The sequence below is a fragment of the Erythrolamprus reginae genome, chromosome 2 (assembly GCF_031021105.1).
Source record: "Erythrolamprus reginae isolate rEryReg1 chromosome 2, rEryReg1.hap1, whole genome shotgun sequence".
NCBI lineage: Eukaryota > Metazoa > Chordata > Lepidosauria > Squamata > Dipsadidae > Erythrolamprus > Erythrolamprus reginae.
This window is the reverse complement of record NC_091951.1, coordinates 605,473-626,279: the sequence shown is the minus strand read 5'-3', so window position 1 is coordinate 626,279 and position 20,807 is coordinate 605,473. Positions and strand designations below refer to the sequence as shown.

General features: G+C 47.9%; 1 protein-coding gene and 1 pseudogene across 1 annotated transcript; both read left to right on the top strand.

Annotated features, from left to right (window-relative positions):
• Positions 1-3,726: 3,726 nt before the first annotated feature.
• Positions 3,727-20,807, top strand: part of LOC139162982 (zinc finger protein 208-like) — a 76,963-nt pseudogene continuing 59,882 nt past the window's right edge.
• Positions 17,179-19,740, top strand: LOC139162970 (zinc finger protein 765-like). Its single transcript, XM_070743883.1, has one exon. The coding sequence runs from the start codon at positions 17,805-17,807 to the stop codon at positions 18,222-18,224; it is 420 nt and encodes a 139-aa protein (XP_070599984.1). The 5' UTR covers positions 17,179-17,804; the 3' UTR covers positions 18,225-19,740.

The following is a 20,807-nucleotide window of genomic DNA, read 5'->3' as shown; positions in this document are numbered from 1 at the left end:
CCCCACCCGCTCAGCCTGGAAGGAGGGAGCCCCCAGCAGCTGCCCCGGGTGACAAGGGGGGAGGCACCGCCCCATTGATGGCTAGAACTCTGGGGTCACAGCCTCCCCACCACGGGTGGATGGATGGATGGATGGATGGATGGACGGACGGACTGACGGATGGATGGGTGGGTGGGTGGGTGGACAGTATATTAAACCAAACTATACAATAATAATTTATAAAAAGAACCAGGAATTTTAATAGAGATTTCGGGGACTTCGTTATTTCCCATTATAGTGAAGGATTATATGAATCCAACTATTATTGGCTATTTGCTTTTATTGTGAATTCGTTTTGCTACTATATAATTGTTGCTGAGGAAACCAACATCTGCTGCTTGTTTCTGATGTGACAGACGGCTAGAAATCATGTGTTGTGAATTGAGCTTTGTTAATTGGCTCCAGCTTATATGATGGTTTCCTGTCGGGAATTAGAACTAACATCTCCTCCAATGGACCCAGCGGTGGATCCTCTGCCTGGAGACAGTTTTCCAACCTGCTCTGCCTGGGCAGCCTTTCTCCCCTCCTGACCCAGGACTGGGGGGGGTCACTCCCAGGGGAGGGATGGAAAGAGGGGCTTGGAGACCCCCAATCACCCCCCTTGCACCCTGAGCCTCAGGAAGGGGAGAAAGTCTAAAGGGCTCCTGAATTTAAAGGTGGGGGCAAGGACCAAGGAAGATGAGACCCCCCTTGTGGCCCCCCCGTTTATCATTATTTCCGCTCCACTCTAACCTTCTCCCCTCTCTGTAGACAAGGAGAATTGGGCTCCCACGAGGTCTTCCAAACGGCAGGACCTGAGCAAGGGGGGTGGGGGAGTTTCAGGGAGATCAGACAAGGCTAAAAGAGGAATGGGAAGTGGATCTTGTGAGGGAGGCGAGTTCGAGGAGGCCCCGAAGCTTCCCCCTCCTTGTCTTGGAGCAGTTTCAGCCTATGCAGTAGCCCTGATGCCTCCTGGTGGTCTCCCATCCTCAGGCTGGCCAGGCCGATCTCTCTCAGCCAGGTGAGGGCAGGTGGGGCTGGGAAGCTTCCAGCTGTTGAGCACTGAGAATGAAACACCAGATCAGGCAGCGCTCAGAGCCCCAACCTTCTCCTGGCTGCAGCAGGCAGACGTCCCACAGGGCCTGTATCCTGAGATGGCCTCAGTCCTTTCCTGGGATGGGGGAGGGGGCTGGAGGGGTCAAACTCCGCCCTGGCCCAACACCGGCCTCAGAAGGACAGAACTGGGTCTCCACCTGCGGCTGAAGGAGGAGGCAGAGTCCGAACCTGCCCCACAATTGTGTGTCTGCACCCACCCGGTCACACAAAATGGGCCCCAGATCCAGAGAGACTCTGGTGGGACGTCCATCGAAGCAGAACTTCTGGGCTCTTTCCATGTTTCCTCCTGGGAGATTTTGATTATCTCTGAGTTCTTCCTGACAACCCCACTCCACACACACACACACACACACACACACACACACACACACACAAACAAAGCAGCAGTTCTTCTTTCTTCAAGCCCCAACAGCTGAAGAGGCGCGTGGGCTTCGCTTCTCCAGCCTGAAGCGTTGGGCTCCTCCGACGCGGAACTGAGGAACTGGCCAGGATCCAGCAGGCAACAAGCCTCCATTCTTCATCAGGGCAGCTCAGGGACTCCCCTCCTCCGCCCCATGGCTGAGTCTCCAGGTGGGGCAGCCCCTTTGTCCTGTGACCCACTGGAAAGAGTCCTTGACTTATAACATTTAGCCATTTAGTTTCAATGGCATTGAAAAAAGTGACTCTTTGCCTAATATTCCTTCTTTTAAAAAGTTTTTTTATTGTTTTGAATGTCTTTCTAATACTACATGAAACCGCTGGGTGAGGTCATCCAAGGGCATGGGGTGAGGTATCATCAGTATGCAGATGATACCCAGCTTTACATCTCCACCCCATGTCCAATCAACGAAGCAGTAGAAGTGATGTGCCGGTGTCTGGAGGCTGTTGGGTCCTGGATGGGTGTCAACAGACTCAAACTCAACCCTGATAAGATGGAGTGGCTGTGGGTTTTGCCTCCGAAGGACAATTCTATCTGTCCATCCATCACCCGGGGGGGGGAATTATTGACCCCCTGGAGAGGGTCCTCAACTTGGGCGTCCTCCTCAATCCACAGCTCACATTAGAGAAACATCTTTCAGCTGTGGTGAGGGGGGCGCTTGCCCAGGTTCACCTGGTGCGCCAGTTGCGGCCCTATATGGACCGGGAGTCACTGCTCACAGTCACTCATGGCCTCATCACCTCGAGGCTCGACTACTGTAATGCTCTCTACATGGGGCTACCTTTGAAAAGTGTTTGGAAACTTCAGATCGTACAGAATGCAGCTGCGAGAGCAATCTTGGGCTTTCCCAAAAATGCCCATGCAACACCAACACTCCGCAGTCTGCATTGGTTGCCAATCAGTTTCCGGGCACAATTCAGTGTACAGTATAGGTTATCACCTATAAAGCCCTTCATGGCACCGGACCAGGGTATCTACCAGACCGCCTTCTGCCACACGAATCCCAGCGACCGGTTAGGTCCCACAGAGTGGGCTTTTCCAGGGCCCATCAACAAAACAATGCTGTTTGGCGGGGCCCAGGGGAAGAGCCTTCTCTGGGGCGGCCCCGTCCCTCTGGAACCAAGTCCCCCCAGAGATTAGAATTGCCCCCACCCTCCTTGCCTTTCGTAAACTCCTTAAAACCCACCTGTCATCAAGCGTGGGGGAACTGAGACATCTCCCCCTGCCTATGTAGTTCTAGTGCATGATATGACTGTATGTATGTTTTTTATATTGGGGTTCCTTGCTTTTAGATTTTTAAATATATAATTGTTATCTTAGATTTTAATTATTAGATTTCTCAATATATATTGTTTTTATCACTTCTGAGCCGCCCCGAGTCTGCGGAGAGGGACGGCATACAAATCTAATAAATAATAATAATAATAATAATAATAATAATAATAATAATAATAATGGTCCAAAAATCCCAATTCCTTTCTGGAGAGACCCGTCCCCTAAGCCAGGATGGACTTCCAGGGTGCTGCCTTCTCTCCTTGGATGGTTCCCTTTATGGGCAGAGCGAGAGAGAAACCCCCCTGTGCCCCCATCTCTGGGGCTCCCACTGGGCCCTCCTGCTCCCAGTCTCTGGGCCTCCATTCCAGGGAGTTTATCCCAGAAAGACGAAAAATGGATAAGAATCTGTGGACCATTGCGCACTTTCCTTCTCCAGCCATTAAATACAGACATTTATATTTTGATATCAATATGAAGGTATTTAACGTAAACAGCAGAGAAGACAGTCGGGAGCCTCCTGAGGTAAATCTCAAACAACGCCCAGAGGAAAAAGGCGGGAAAAGAGAAACGCCCCCTTTCCATACCCAGCAACCAATCAGAGCGCAGATCCCCTCAGGCAGGAGCCCGCCCTCCCTCAGCCACCACGGGGTGTTTGGGACCTTTGTGCACTTTCCTTCTCCAGCCATGAAATTCACTCTCTTCACATTGAAAGTCTGAGCTGAGATTGAATTGTCAGGCGCGTCTCTTTCCCGCCATTCCTCCTATCCGGGCACTTTGCCCCAAATCCACCAGGGGGCGATGTCTGCCAAGGAAAAGAAACTCCCCATTGGCCCACCGGAGGGCGAACATCACCGGGGGGGGGGGTTGCAGAGGAGGCTGAGAAGGAAGTGACATCACTGAGCCTTGCCGCTCTAGGACGCCCCACACGCTCTCCTTCATTCCTGGTGCTCGCATGAGACCAAGAGCCCGGCGGGAAACCCCCAGACGTGTCCCAGGTGAGGGGGGGGCCTTCCCGGTCCCCATGTTCCCCTGCCGCCCTCTCCCTGCAGGGGAAGCGGAAGAGGCGGGGCGAGGGGAGGAGGCGGGATTCGCCCCAGGCTCCCCGAGGGCCCGATCCTGTCTCCGGAGGGGGAGAGAAGCGGAGCGGCCTCTGCAGCTGCCTCCTTCCCGGCCCTGCTCGGGGGACCTGGGCCCTGCGCTGGGATGAGCCTCTTGGGGCTCCGGGCAGGTTGGGGGAAGGTCGCTCAGGGGCTGAATTCCACCTTCTCATTCTGGGCCTTTGTTTTTCCTTCCACCTCAGAGACAGAAACCGGAAGCCATTTGGGGTCTTTGCAAGGCCCCATTTTCTCCTGGGGGAAGAAGAAAAGAGCGGGATCACCTGGAGGGATCCGTCCTGTGTTCCCAGAAATGATCCCGTGAAGGAAAAGGCCTCTGGAGACCCACAAGAGTCCTTGGACCCCTTTGGAGTTGCTCTGCAGGACAGAGGAAGGATGGAGACCCCACCTGTTGCAAAGGGGGGAAGCGGAAAAGGCCCTGCAGCCGCTCAGCCTGGGAAGGGGGGGAAGCTCTGGACAAGACCCGGGCAGAAGATCCTGGAGGAAGAACCCATCCTCCCTTCAGAAGTTCTGCCCTGGAACTCCATCCAATACCGGGAGGTTGAGGGTCCCCGAGGACTTTGCAGCCGACTCCACGACTTGTGCAGGCGACGGCTGAGGCCAGAGAAACACACCAAAGCCCAGATGGTGGACCTGGTGGTTCTGGAGCATCTCCTGTCCCTTCTGCCCCCAGAGATGGAGGGCTGGGTGCGGGAGTGTGGAGCAGAAACCAGCTCCCAGGCGGTGGCCCTGGTGGAAGGCCTCCTCCTGAGCCAGGCAGAGGAGCAGAAGGAGCAGGTCCAGTTGCAGGTGAGACACTTTTGGGAGCTGAGAAGGGAATAGAGAACATATGTAAATATTTCAGCCCCCCTTCCCAAATCTCTCTGGCCTTCATCACATATGGCAATTCTCCAATTCTTGTAGGACATTGTTCCGTTCTTTCACTCAATCTCACGGGTGGATATTGGGGTCTTTGAGATTGTGTTGTGAATCTGGGAATCCGCTTTGTGTTGTGTGATGTACATTAATTCTGCTTCTTTTTCCCTTCCTCCTGTTTGAAGTGCTGCACTGTGGAGATGAGAGATCCTGAGGGAAAGAGGAATCCATCAAATCCCCCTCAGGAACCAATTTCCTGGAGGATCCCTTCGGAAGAACCACGTCAGGACACCACAGAAGGTAATGGAAGATCCTCCGATGACCCATCTGCCCTACCTCTCTCTCTCTTCTCCTCCTATTTTGTTAATTGTGCATTTTGAAATCATTTATTCCTTACAGAGAGACAAAGAACGAATCTTTTTGGTTATTGTGACGGAGATCAAACAGCGGTTGAACCTCCAAATCAAGTAAGAAAGGGAAAAGCTATGAGATTCCTATTGTCCTCTCAGGAAGTGAAGCGGGTGTGCAGAGTGCTCTCTCCTTCCATTCCCCCCCCCCCACTTGTTTGGCCCGGATTATTTTTGTGTTCTCCCACAACATGGAGAGCAGAACAGCAGGTTCAAGTTCCTTTTAGCCAGCATCGCTTCCTCTGGTTCTCTTCTTCTGCTAGGTATTCTTCCAACTTTAGAGTTTACAAGAAGCAGAAGAGCGCTCTTGCCCGGCGGGAGGTGAAGAGTGCTTCGCCTCCTGCCGGGCAAGAGTGCTCTTCTGCCGGCCACAGGCGAGGGGCGCGGAAGCCTCTTGCAGCAGCTGCTACTGCCGCCGGCTTTGCCTTTTTGGCTGGGAGGGAGGGTAGGAGCTCCGGCGCTGGGGGGAGGGAGTCAGGAAGGTCCTCCTGCTCCCCCACCCAGCGAAAAACACAAAGACGGTCTGCCACCGCCCGTTTGAGCCAGGATGACAGGCAGGGCAGAGCAGCATGGAGCAAAGGGAGGCTGAAACTGCCGGTGGCTTCAGCTTCCCATTGCTCCGCGGGCGGCGGCAGACCGCCTTTGTATTTTTGGCTGGGGGGAGGAGCAGGAGGCGCAGGATTGGGCTGGCGACGGGCGCGGGGCGAGGCAGCAGGTCTACATCCTGAGGGGGCGGGCAGCGGGCGAGGAGGCGCTACCGAGCGGGCCCGGCTCAGGCTCTGGCTAGACCTCCAGTGAGGACGGGTCGGGCAGAGGCTGGGCACGGCGGCGAGGGTGCGGCTGACTCGGGGCTGGCGGCGCCCGACGCAGCGGGGAACATTGGCGCAGGAGGCAGGAGAGGACCAGGCGAAGTGAGCAGCAGCGTTGCCGCCACGCCCAGCTTGGCTTCCCTGGCCGCTGCAGGCACTGCGCGCCGCGATCTTCCAGGCCGGGGGGGCTCAGCGATGGAAGGCGGCCGCCTGGCCCGGGAGCCTCAGCCGAAAGGGGCCGGGGCTGGAGCCGCTGAGCGTCGCCGGCCCGGAGGATCACAGCGCGCAGTGCCTGCGGCGGCCAGGGTATCCGAGCCGGGCATGGTGGCAACGGCGGCGGTGCTGCTGCTCCGGTTGCCCGGTCCTCTCCTGCCTCCCGCGCTGATGTTCTCTGCTGCGTCGGGCGCCGCCAGCCCTGAATCGGACGCTCCCGAAGGTGGTCTTTGTGTCGTCCCAGGAAATCAAGCAGCAGGCATGCGTTGGGGTCTTTCCCCTAGGGGCAAAGGTGGTGGTCGTGGGGCGGTTTTGCTGCAGGCAGGTGTCTAGGCACCGCAGCTCCCCCCAGTTCTCCCGCAGACCTCTTCCACACACCCCGACTCCTCCAGCTTCTGTGCTTTTCTTTCAGCTTCTGGATGGATGGGAGGAGCTAAGCGGCCGGAGGAATCAATGTAAAACGCCGCTGGGCTGGCAACTTCTCCGGCTGCTTAGCTCCTCCTGTCCAGCTCGAAGCCGAAAGAAAAACGCGGAGGCTGCAGGAGTCGGGATGTGTGGAAGAGGTCCGTGGGAGAACTGGGGGGAGCTGCGGTGCCTAGACACCCACCTGCAGCAAAGCCACCCCGCGACCACCACCTTTGCCCCCAGGGGAAAGACCCCAGCCCACGCCTGCTGCTTGCTCTCCCGGAAAGACCCCAGCCCACACCTTCGGGAGCTTCCCAGTCGGGTCCCTTCCACGGGGCAGTGGCCACGGCTCCCCCAGTTCTTCCGCTGACCCTTTCCACACACGCACACCATCCCCAGTCTCCGCACCGCCGGCCGGCTGTCATCTTCTAAAGAAGCAAGAAGAGGAGGAGGAGCTGGGCGCCGGTGGTTTTGGAGGAAGGCGAATGTGGCCCGGAGGCCTGGAGGGAGTCGGAATACAGGAGGAGGAGGAGGAGGAGGGAGGCCAGGAGGGAGAGAGGGAGGGAGGGAGGGAGGAAGGAGAGAGAGAGAAAGGTTTCTGCCTGAAGTTACAGATAGGGGTGGCGGCGCAGCGCGAATCCGGCAAGGGCTTCCCCAACCTTTCCCCAACCGCTACCGGACTCCCGCAAGACGATCCTAGAACCCCAGTGGGGCCTCCCAGACACAAAAAATCAGAGAAGACACACGTACAAACCGCCTGTGCATTTCCCTCTCTTCCCTTCCAGTCATTGCAAGCCGGACAGTAACTGTTGACTTTTCGGTTAATCCACCCACGAGGCTCCCACCGGGCAGCCTGCGCTGTCTCCCCCCGTCTCCCCCCCTCCACCCACCCCCGAACAAAATCCGAATGCCGGCAGTAATGAGGCAAAAAGGCTGAATTTTGGGCTTGCACGCATTAATCGCTTTTCCATTGATTCCTATGGGAAACATTGTTTCGTCTTACGAACTTTTCACCTTACGAACCTCCTCCCGGCACCAATTAAGTTCGTAAGACGAGGTATTACTGTATTTCTTATATAGTGATTTTTAAAGTGTCTTGGTATTTTGTTTGGTTCCATCATTAAAAATGGATGCCATCCTGACTGTATGTCAAATCCTTCCAATGTGAGCACTCTTTTATTTTGGAGAGTTATCCAATCTTTGATTTTGGTCATAATCGTGGCTTGATAGTATAGATAGAATTTGGGTAGGCCAAAACCACCTCTAGACCTATGGTCTTGGAGTTTTTTTAGTTTTATTCCTGCCTTCTTTTTTGTCCAAATGAATTTTCGAATGAGTTTATGGAGATGTTCAAAGAATGATTGGTTTAGTTTAGTGGGGGCTACTTGAAATAAATATCTAGGAAGGATATTTGATTTAATTGCGGCAATCTTGCCCATTAAAGATAATTTTAGGTTTGTCCATCTAGCTAGATCTTTTTGTATGTCTTGTGTAAGTTTGTCATAATTGTCTTTTTTTATGGTGTTGTTATTTGCTGAAATTAAGATGCCCAGGTATTTAATTTTTTCCACAATTTTTTAGATTAAGAGCTTCTTCTAGTAGGGAATTTTGTTTTTCTGTCGTGTTTTTGGTTATAATGAGACCAGTTATTTCCCCAAATCTGTGAAGTTCATCCAATAAGATATGAGCTGATTTGACTGGATCTTGAATTATGAATAACATGTCGTCTGCAAAGGCTTGAAGTTTGAAGTGTTGTTTTTTTATTTCGATTCCGTGTATTTGTCTATTATTTCTTATACTTTTTTAGTAATGTTTCCATGGCAAGTATGAATATTAGAGGTGCCAGAGGACATCCCTGATGTACACCTCTCATTACTGTTATTTCTTCTGTAATAGATTTGTTGAAGAGTATTTTAGCTGATTGGTGTGAATAAATGGATTTAATTAAATTAAGGAAATTATTGCCAAATTTCATATGTTCTATTTGTGCCTTGAAATATTCCCAATATAAAGAATCAAAAGCCTTTTTTAGATCTATAAATATAAGGGCCATTGGTTTGTCAGGGTTTTTATTGTAATATTCTAGGGTGTTAAGTATGGTCCGAGTGTTATTACTTATATTCCTTGCCGGTAGAAATCCATTCTGGTCTGAGTGAATAATATTATTTAGAATCTTTTAAAAACGTTCTGCAATTATTGTCGAAAATATTTTATAGTCTGTATTTAGTAAAGAGATTGGTCGGTAATTTTCTAGGTATTTTTAATCTTTATTTTCTTTCGGAATGATAGTGATGTAAGCTTCGGACCATGTTTTGGGAAGGTTGCCTTGAAGTAAGGCTTCGTTGTATACTTTTAACATAAGTGGTTCTAATAAGTCCTGGTGGAGTTTATAAAATTCCGAGGGGATTCCATCAGGTCCCGGGGTTTTGTTGTTGAGTTGTTTTGCAATGGCCAATTTGATTTCTGTGAGGGTAATAGTCTTATTTAATTTGGTGCTTTCTTTGTCTGTTAGCTCTAATGTTTCATTTTGAAGTAGATATTCCCTAATTGCAGAGTTATCTGTTGTATCTGAATTATATAGTTCCTGATAGAAGTGTTTTATTATGGTTTTATTTTCCTCTGCGTTTGTTTTCAAGGAACCTAGATTATCGTAAAGGGATTCTATCGTTTTTTCCGCTTTTTGTTGTGCCAGTTTAAAAGCCAGTCAACGGCCGGGTTTGTTTGCATAGTCAAAATTTATTTGTTTTAATCTTTTAATTTTACAAGTAATTAATATTTGACTGTCAGTGTCTTCATAGAAAAGTTTTGGTCTGTATTGGGTCTATGTATGGCTGCATAACTAGAGGTATAACAAGCAGGAAGAGGGAGATTGTGATCCCCTTATATAGAATGCTGGTGAGACCACATTTGGAATAATACTGTGTTCAGTTCTGGAGACCTCACCTACAAAAAGATATTCCCAAAATTGAACGGGTCCAAAGACGGGCTACAAGAATGGTGGAAGGTCTTAAGCATAAAACGTATCAGGAAAGACTTCATGGACTCCATCTGTATAGTCTGGAGGACAGAAGGAAAACGGGGGACATGATCGAAACATTTAAATATGTCAAAGGGTTAAATAAGGTCCAGGAGGGAAGTGTTTTTAATAGGAAAGTGAACACAAGAACAAGGGGACACAATCTGAAGTTAGTTGGGGGAAAGATCAAAAGCAACGTGAGGAAATGTTATTTCACTGAAAGAGTAGTAGATCCTTGGAACAAACTTCCAGCAGACGTGGTTGGTAAATCCATAGTAACTGAATTTAAACATGCCTCGGATAAACATATATCCATCCTAAGATAAAACACGGGAAATAGTATAAGGGCAGACAAGATGGACCATGAGGTCTTTTTCTGCCGTCAGTCTTCTATGTTTCTATGTTTCATTATTTTTTTCTGTAGTTGTGAGAAAAATATTGATTGGTTGATGGTAGGTGTGTAGATTCCTATTATTCTAAGTTGTTCGTTTCTGATAGTTATCTGCACCATTAATATTTGACCGTCGGTGTCTTCATAGAAAAGTTTTGGTCTGCATTGGGTTTTAACATATACAGTAATACCTTGTCTTACGAACTTAATTGGTGCCGGGAGGAGGTTCGTAAGACGAAAGGTTCGTAAGATGAAACATTGTTTCCCATAGGAAACAATGTAAAGTCAATTAATCCGTGCAACCAAAAAAAAACCCCCCGCAAAAAAAACAGCCGAGCGGCTGTTTTAAAAGGTGACAGCTGGACTGGGGGGCTTCCCAGCACCCCCCCGAACCCTGAACCTGGAAGTTCGGCAAAAGCCCCGCCGCCCGGCTGTCACCTTTTAAAACAGCCGGGGGGCTTCCCAGCAGCCTCCCGAACGCCGGTTCGTAACTCAAAAAAAGTTCGTAAGAAGAGGCAAAATGTTTCTGAACCCCGGGTTCGGTTCGGGAGGCTGCTGGGAAGCCCCCCAGCCCGGCTGCGACCTTTTAAAACAGCCGCGTGGCTTTCCAGGAGCCTCCAAACGCCGAACGCGGAAGTTCGGGTTTGGCGTTCGGCTTCGGAAGGCTCCTGGAAAACCGCGCGGCTGTTTTAAAAGGTGACAGCCGGTCTGGGGGGCTTCCCAGCAACCTCCCGAAGCCTGAACTTTTGCCGAACTTCCGGGTTCGGGGGGGTGCTGGGAAGCCCCCTAGCCCGGCGGTCACCTTTTAAAACAGCCACGCGGCTTTCCAGGAGCCTCCGAATGCCGAACGCGGAAGTTCGGGTTTGGCGTTCGGCTTCGGAAGGCTCCTGGAAAGCCGCGCGGCTGTTTTAAAAGGTCGCAGCCGGGCTGGGGGGCTTCCCAGCAGCCTCCCGAACTGAACCCGGGGTTCAGAAAAATTTTGCCTCTTCTTACGAACTTTTTTGGAGTTACGAACCGGCGTTCGGAGGCTGCCGGGAAGCCACGCCGCCCGGCTGTCACCTTTTAAAACAGCCGGGGGGCTTCCCAGCAGCCTCCCGAACGCCGGTTCGTAACTCCAAAAAAGTTCGTAAGAAGAGGCAAAATTTTTCTGAACCCCGGGTTCGTATCACGAGTTGTTCGTAAGACGAGGGGTTCGTATCTTGAGGTACCACTGTATGGCAATTCCTCTTTTTTTAACTGATGCCGAGGAAGTAAAGAGTTCGCCAAGACCGGGGAGAAGTAGAACCATGGCATCCTTTTTGGTAATATGTGTCTCTTGTAGACATATTATATGAAAGTTGTGGTTTAGAAGTTGCCCATTCTCTCACATAAACTTAGGACTTCTGTGATGCACAACCATTTAATTTGGTGCATATCTTTGCTGTAGTAATTTGGGAACAATGGAACAGAATAACAGTTGGTAGGGATCTTGGAGGTCTTCTAGTCCAACCCCCTGCTCAGAGAGGAAGCCCTATAACATTTCAGATAAATGGCTGTCCAATTCCTTCATCAACACCTCCACTTTTGGAGCAACCACAATTTCTGGAGGCAAGTCATTCCACTGATTAATTGTTCTCACCATCAGGAAATTTCCCTTTACTTGTGGGTTGGTTCTCTCCTTGAAAACTTTCCATCCATTGTGTCTTGGAACACTGCTATCATGTCACTCCCTGGTCCTTCTTTTCATGAAAGTACAAATACCCAATTCCAGCAACAGTAAAACAGCAATGCTTTAACCTCTGGTCCAGTAGTAATTTTTGTTGCTCTTGTCTGCACTCTTTCTAGCGTCTCAATATCTTTCTTACATCTGGCAACCAGTAGTGGAGTCAATATTCCAGGTGTGGTCTTATCAAGGCATTATACAGTGGTACTAACACTTCATGTCATCTTGATTCTATCCCCCTTAATGCCGCCTCTGATTTTGTTGGGTTTTGAATTTTTTGGTGGCAACTGAACATTATTTGCTGACTCATATTTAAGTGTTTGTTCTCTAGGACTCCAAGATCCCTGTTGCACTTACTACTATTAAGCCAGGTTTCACCTCTTCTATGCGAATGCATTTGGGTTTTCTTTCCTAAATGAACGTGGTTACATTTTTTACTGTTGATTTTGCTTTGTCAGATGGGGCCCATATCTGTTGATCCTTCTATATCTCGATCTTATATCCTGGAGTGTTGTTATACCTGTCGATGTGGTCTTGTCTACAAATGGGATGAGTTCCCCTTCTATCCTCTTGTCTAAATGAATGAGGAAGATAAACAGATGTTATGAATCCTCCCGTTCTGTTCTTTTCCCCGTGTTCAGGAGAGTCCTGTGTCCTTCGAGGAGGTGGCTGTGTCTTTCTCTGAGGAGGAATGGTCTCAGCTGGATCCTGACCAGAAAGCGCTGCATTCGGAAGTCATGCTGGAAAACCACAGGAACGTGTTCTTTCTGGGTAAGAGTATGAGACCAATCGGAGTTCAAGAAGGAAGATTATAGTTAGCTTTTTATTTTAAAAAACCCAATATTATGAGGCATCGTCTCCTGGGCGGGAGAAGGAAAGGATCTGGCCTTCTGGTGCTCCAAGGAAGGAAAGAGTCAATGTCTCTTGGCTTAGATGCTTTATGTGCCATTTCATATCTGTATTTTTCCATTTCTATTTGAACTTATATTTTGGGGTGTGTAAAATGAACGAGGTGTGCTTTTGTGTGTCCCCTGGAGGTCATGTGGGAGGAGTGTGTTGTCATTTGTCTCAAACCTCCAAACTTTTGTGAGAACAGAACTTTCCATCGGTTCCTTTGCCTACTTGGGTGCATTTGCAGAAAGAAGAAGCCTAAAGTATTGAGAGATATGTGAAGTCAGTCGTAGAAAACGTAGCACTATTGATCTCACGTGATATCGCACTATAATGCTCTAGGCCTCTGTTCCCGGCTACCCAAGGCCTGCACAAGATCCAGGGCAAAATGTTGGCCGAGAGAGGGAAGGTCCCTTCGTCTCCAAAAACTTTTGCCCTGGATCTCGTGCAGTCCTCAGTCCTTAAAGTTCTTCAATGCCTGAAGGTGTGAGATCACATGATATTAGTCGCCTGGGATCTTGCACTACTGATCTCGTGTGATCTATCCCTAAAGTACTTTAGATCTCCGCTCTCTGCGAACTGACTCCTGTACCACATCCAGAGTGATGGCAGTTTTCCAATATCTCAGGGGCTGCCACAAAGAAGAGGGAGTCAAACTGTTCTCCACAGCACCTGAGGGCGGGACAAGAAGCCACGGGTGGAAACTAATCAAGGAGAAAAGCAACTTAGAACTAAGGAGAAATTTCCTGACAGTTGAAACAATTAATCAGTGGAACAGCTTGCCTCCAGAACTTGTGAATGCTCCAACACTGGAGGTTTTTCAGAAGATGTAGGATAACTGTTTGACTGAAGTGGTGGAAGGCTTTCCTGCCTAATCGGGGGGGGGGGGGGGGGGGGGGAGGACTAGCAGACCTGCAAGGTCCCTTTTGTTTTTCTATTCCATTCTTCAATTCAAAATATATGTTTATCCCAGGCAGGTTTAAATTCAGGTCCTGTGGATTTACCAAGCACGTCTGCTGGAGGTTTGTTCCAAGCATCTACTACTCTTTCAGTAAAATAATATTTCCTCATGTTGCTTTTGATCTTTCCCCCAACTATGATCTTTCCCCTCATCAGAACCTTCTGAGAAGGACGGCATACAAAACTAATCAATTATTACTTATTATTATTATTATTATTATTATTATTATGCAAACATACAACCTAATGGAATGTTGGACAAATTCAGAAGGAAATTCACTTGACGTTCTACATTTTGATGGTTTTCTCTAACTTTGTCATCATTTTCTTTTCCCTTTTGCTTTGAAGGTCATAACTGGCAGCAGAATCAAGATCCCTGTGAACTGTTCCAACTGATCAATGATAAAGATGGAATGGAGAAGTTTGGAATTGGAATGAAATCCGAAAGCCCTGAGAGAAACCAGTCAAAGAATTGGAATCAGGAAAGCTCATCTTCCACTGATGCTCCGATGCAAAACATTCTTGCCCGACAAGAGAAAATGAAGAAAAAATATATTGGAAAAAGTGTGAAGCTAGTTAAAGCTAAAATACAAGTAAATGAAAACTATTTCACCCAAAACAAAGGAGAAGAGGCTATAAGAAGACACAATGGACGAAATTACAATGGGACATCCATTCTTTCTTTTGGAAATAACTACCTTACATCTCAAAAAGCGATTGATACAAAAGGGAAGCCATATAAATGTTTGAAATGTGGAAAATGTTTTAGAACAAGGGAGAAACTTACTATCCACAAAAGGATCCACAGAGGGGAGAAGCCACATAAATGCTTGGAGTGTGGAAAGACCTTTGCTTATAGCAGTGCACTTACTTCTCATAAGAGGATCCACACAGGGGAGAGGCCGTATAAATGCTTGGAGTGTGGAAAGACCTTTCCTCAAGGAAGTCAACTTATTCGCCACAAAAGGATCCACACTGGGGAGAAGCTGTATAAATGCTTGGAGTGTGGAAAGACCTTTGCTTATAGCAGTGCACTTACTTCTCATAAGAGGATCCACACAGGGGAGAAGCCATATAAATGCATGGAGTGTGGAAAGACCTTTGCTTATAGCAGTGCACTTACTTACCATAAGAGGATCCACACAGGGGAGAAGCCATATAAATGCATGGAGTGTGGAAAGACCTTTGCTTATAGCAGTGCACTTACTTCTCATAAGAGGATCCACACAGGGGAGAAGCTGTATAAATGCTTGGAGTGTGGAAAGACCTTTACTGAGAGCAGGGGACTTACTTCTCATAAGAGGATCCACACAGGGGAGAAGCCATATAAATGCTTGGAGTGTGGAAAGACCTTTGCTCAAGGAAGTCAGCTTATTTCCCATAAAAGGATCCACACAGGGGAGAAGCCGTATAAATGCATGGAGTGTGGAAAGACCTTTGCTCATAGCAGTGCACTTACTTCTCATAAGAGGATCCACACAGGGGAGAAGCCGTATAAATGCTTGGAGTGTGGAAAGACCTTTGCTAAAGGAAGTCAGCTTATTTCCCATAACTGGGTCCACACAGGGGAGAAGCCGTATAAATGCATGGAGTGTGGAAAGACCTTTGCTGATAGCAGTGCACTTACTTGTCATAAGAGGATCCACACAGGGGAGAAGCCGTATAAATGCATGGAGTGTGGAAAGACCTTTGTTCAAGGAAGTCATCTTATTTCCCATAAGTGGGTCCACACAGGGGAGAAGCCATATAAATGCATGGAGTGTGGAAAGACCTTTGCTGATAGCAGTGGATTTAATTCCCATACGAAGATCCACACAGGGGAGAAGCCGTATAAATGCTTGGAGTGTGGAAAGAGCTTTGCTAAAGGAAGTAATCTTATTTCCCATAAAAGGATCCACACAGGGGAGAAGCCGTATAAATGCATGGAGTGTGGAAAGACCTTTGCTTATAGCAGTGTACTTACTTGTCATAAGAGGATCCACACAGGGGAGAAGCCGTATAAATGCTTGGAGTGTGGAAAGACCTTTGATAAAGGAAGTCATCTTATTTCTCATAAGTGGGTCCACACAGGGGAGAAGCCGTATAAATGCATGGAGTGTGGAAAGACCTTTGCTCATAGCACGTCACTTACTTCCCATAAGAGGATCCACACAGGGGAGAAGCCGTATAAATGCATGGAGTGTGGAAAGGTCTTCACTAAAGGCAGTGATCTTACCTGCCATCAAAGTATCCACACAGGGGAGAAGCCTTATAAATGCATAGAATGTGGAAAGATCTTTACTCGAAAGGAAAGCTTTGTTTCCCATAAGAGGATTCACACAGGGGAGAAGCCGTATAAATGCATGGAGTGTGGAAAGACCTTTACTCATAGCAGTGTACTTTCTTCCCATAAGAGGATCCACAGAGAGGAGAAGCCATATAAATGCTTGGAGTGTGGAAAGACCTTTGCTCAAGGAAATAATCTTACTTCCCATACGAAGATCCACACAGGGGAGAAGCCGTATAAATGCTTGGTGTGTGGAAAGACCTTTGCTCAAAGTGGTAATCTTATTTCCCATAAAAGGATCCACACAGGGGAGAAGCCGTATAAATGCTTGGAGTGTGGAAAGACCTTTGCTCAAGGAAGTCATCTTATTTCCCATAAAAGGATCCACACAGGGGAAAAGCCATAAACTACCGTCCAGTCTCCAACCTTCCCTTTATGGGGAAGGTTGTTGAGAAGGTGGTGGCGCTCCAACTCCAGCGGTCCTTGGAAGAAGCCGATTATCCAGGGCCTCAACAGTCGGGTTTCAGGCCCGGTTACAGCACGGAAACTGCTTTGTTCGTGTTGATGGATGATCTCTGGCGGGACCGGGACCGGGGCTTGTCCTCTGTCCTGGTGCTTCATGACCTCTCAGCGGCTTTCGATACCATCGACCATGGTATCCTTCTGCGCTGACTGGAGGGGCTGGGAGTGGGAAGCACTGTTCTCCAGTGGTTTTCCTCCTACCTCTCCGGTCGGTCGCAGTCGGTGTTAGTGGGGGGTCAGAGGTCGACTTCTAGGTTTCTCCCTTGTGGGGTCCTCTCCCCCCTGCTATTTAATATCTACATGAAACCGCTGGGTGAGATCATCCAAGGGCATGGGGTGAAGTATTGTCAATATGCGGATGATACCCAGTTGTACATCTCCACCCCATGTCCAGTCAACGAAGCATTGGAAGTGATGTGCTGGTGCCTGGAGGCTGTTGGGGACTGGATGGGTGTCAACAAACTCAAACTCAACCCAGACAAGACGGAGTGGCTGTGGGTATTGCCTCCCAAGGACAATTCCATCTGTCCGTCCATTACCCTGGAGGGGGGAACTACTGACCCCCTCAGAGAGAGTTCGCAACTTAGGCGTCCTCCTCAATCCACAGCTGACATTGGAACATCATCTTTCGGCTGTGGCGAGGGGGGCGTTTGCCCAGGTTCGCCTGGTGCACCAGTTGCGGCCCTATTTGGAGAGGGAGTCATTGCTCACAGTTACTCATGTCCTTATCACCTCGAGATTCGATTACTGCAACGCTCTCTACATGGGGCTACCTTTGAAAAGTGTTCGGAAACTCCAGATTGTGCAGAACGCGGCCGCGAGAGCCATCGTGGGGCTTCCCAGATTTGCCTACGTATCTACAACACTCCGTGGCCTGCATTGGCTGCCGATCAGTTTCCGGTCACAATTCAAAGTGTTGGTCATGACCTTTAAAGCCCTACATGGCATTGGACCAGAGTACCTCCGGAACTGCCTGCTACCTCACGAATCCCAGCGGTCGATAAGATCCCACAGAGTTGGCCTTCTCCAGGTCCCGTCAACTAAACAATGTCGTCTGGCGGGCCCCGGGGGAAGAGCCTTCTCTGGAATCAACTCCCCCCGGAGATTAGAAGTGCTCCCACCCTCCTTGTCTTCCGTAAACTACTTAAGACCCACCTATACCGCCAGGCATGGGTGATTTGAGACACCTTTCCCCCAGGCTTATTATAATTTATGTTTGGTAGGTATGTGCTGTTTGGTTTTTAATTATGATAGGGTTTTTAGGGTTTTTAAATATTAGATTTGTGCCAGTATAATATTGTGTTTATCGTTGTTGTGAGCCGCCCCGAGTCTTTGGAGAGGGGCGGCATACAAACCTAATAAATAATAACAATAATAATAATAATAATAATAATAATAATTATTATTATTATTATTATTATATGCATGGAGTGTGGAAGGACCTTTTTTGATAGCAGTGGATTTACTTCCCATAAAAGGATCCACATAGGGGAGAAGCCGTATAAATGCATGGAGTGTGGAAAGACCTTTGCTGATATCAGTGGATTTACTTCCCATAAGTGGATCCACACAGGGGAGAAGCCGTATAAATGCATGGAGTGTGGAAAGACCTTTGTTCAAAGCAGTAAACTTACTTCCCATAAGAGGATCCACACAGGGGAGAAGCCGTATAAATGCATGGAGTGTGGAAAGACCTTTGCTCGAAAGGATACCTTTATTTCCCATAAGAGGATCCACACAGGGGAGAAGCCGTATAAATGTATGGAGAGTGGAAAGACCTTTGCTCATAGCAGTGCACTTACTTACCATAAGAGGATCCACACTCCTCCTGTGATCTCACAATAAAGTGCTTTAGTTCGTTTTATGTCAACTGATGCCTGTACCAGATCTGGAGTGATAACAATTTTCAGGTATCTCGGGGCTGCCACAAAGAAGAGGGAGTCAAACTGTTCTCCAAAGCACCTGAGGGCGGGACAAGAAGCCACGGGTGGAAACTAATCAAGGAGAAAAGCAACTTAGAACTAAGGAGAAATTTCCTGACAGTTGAAACGATTAATCAGTGGAACAGCTTGCCTCGAGAACTTGTGAATGCTCCAACACTGGAAGTTTTTAAGAAGATGTTGGATAACCACCTGTCTGAATTGATGGTAAGCTTTCCTGCTTAAGCAGGGTGTTGGACTAGAAGACTTCCAAGGTCTCTTGTTTTTCTATTCCATTTTTTAACTCAAAACTGACTCTGAGTGAGATTTCCAGATGAATAGATAGATAGTAGGTAGGTAGGTAGATTAGATAGATAGATAGATAGATAGATAGATTTTAAAGAAAGAGATATCTAAATATTTTCAAAGCTTTCATAACGCATGGATATAGAAATCATTATATCACACCACTGTGAGCATGCAAACATACAACTTGATGGAATTTTGGAGAAATTCAGAAGGATATTCACTTGACCTTTGAGCTTTTTCTCTAAGTTTGCAATCATTTTCTTTTCCCTTTTGCTTTGAAGTTAATAATGGGCAGCAGAATCAAGATCCCTGTAAACTGTTCCAACTGATCAATGGTAACGATGGAATAGAGAAGTTTGGAATTGGAATGAAATTCGAAGTCCTGAGAGAAACCAGTCAAAGAATTGGAATCGGGAAAACTCATCTTCCACTGATGCTCCGATGCAAAACATTCTTGCCCAACAAGAGAAAATAAAGACAAAAGATATTCGGAAAAGTATGCAGTTAATCAAAGCTAAAGTACAAGTAAAGGAACACTATTTAACCCAAAACAAAGGAAAAAATGCTATAAGAAGACACAATGGACAAAATTACTATGCAACATTGATTCTTTCTCTTGGAAATAACTACCTTACATCTCAAAAAGTGATTGACACAAAAGAGAAGCCTTATAAATGTTTGAAATGTGGAAAATGTTTTAGAACAAGAGAGCAACTTACTATCCACAAAAGGATCCACACGGGAGAAGCCGGATGAATGCATAGAGTGTGGAAAGACCTTTGCTCAAGGAAGTCCTCTTATTCACCACAAAAGGATTCACACTCGGGAGACGCCGTATAAATGCATGGAGTGTGGAAAGACCTTTGCTCAGAATGGTCATCTATCTTCTCATATAAGGATCCACTCTCGGGAGAAACTATATAGAAATAGCAATTCCACTTAGATTTATATACTACTCCACAATGCTTTACCACTTTACCTCTGAGCCATGTACAAAGTCAGATTATTGTCCCTAGCAATCTGTCCTCATTTTAGCGACCTCAGAAGCATGAAAGGCTGTATCAACTACTAAAAATAATGTATAGAAGATGTTTTCAATAAAATGTCAAAAACATTAAAAAATGCTCCATCCATTTTCTTGCTGAAATATTTTTTCGCATCCAGAATTTGCATTTCTTCCTCAAACAAAGTCACAATTTCACTTTGTAAAACCATTGCCTTTTTATAGCTGGTCCACAAAGATTTTTTAATGCTCCCAGATGCAAATGGGCTTATTATGAAAAACAGAACAAAACCCACACTGGAATTATTTGTCTGGATGGCAACAGATTAGATCCCAGCTTTAATTTACAACTAACCAATTGAATGTTCTTCAGCATTATAGAACAGTGATTAAAACAGTCCCTCTACATCGAGCAACACTGTTAGCAAAGTGCTCTGAGATGGAAGGGACATTTTAAGGACCCTCTTGGAGGGCTCTCCCAGACACCCCCACCCGTCCCCCATTAATCCATCTAACAATTGTGCCACTTAGAGGATGGAAGGAGGTCGCCCAGCTGCAGGCAGAGCCTGGTTTGTGGGTGAGGTGGGTCTCCCTCTGCCTTCCCCCAAATCCCCTTCAGTAAGCGTCTTGGCATGGCCCTGGCAAAGGCTTGGTGCATCCTGCAATCAAAGGGTTGCCAGGGCTCTGGACATGGTCAGTCCCAGGTGGCATCTGGAGTAACCAACTTTGTCCAAACTCTGAAAAATGGAGGCAGAAGGTGGCAAGTTGGGGGGGAGGGGAATGGCAGCCTGGACCTTCTCTTGCTAAGAACCCCCCCTCCCGCTCTACTTCCCCTCAAGCCCGTTTTGAAGGTCCAAATGGCAGCCCGCATGGTCCTCCCCAAGCACTCCTGGGGGGCCTTTTGGGGACACCTGAGTCTCCCCCTTCGCTCACCCAGCCATTTCTCTGCTCCACAACTCGATCCTCCTGCCCCATTCTGACACGCAACATCTCCCTCTTCGAGTCTCAGATTGAGCAGTGGGTTGCACTAGATGACCTCCAAGGTCCCTTCCAACTTCTTTCCTTTTTTAAAAAAAATCATAAAAACAAGAGCAACAAGAACAACAAGAGATTGAGGATCCCTGAAATAATCCTAATAAGACTTCATTGGACCCGAGTCCCGCTCGCTCCTTAACCAGGGGGGAGTTGGGGAGGCCT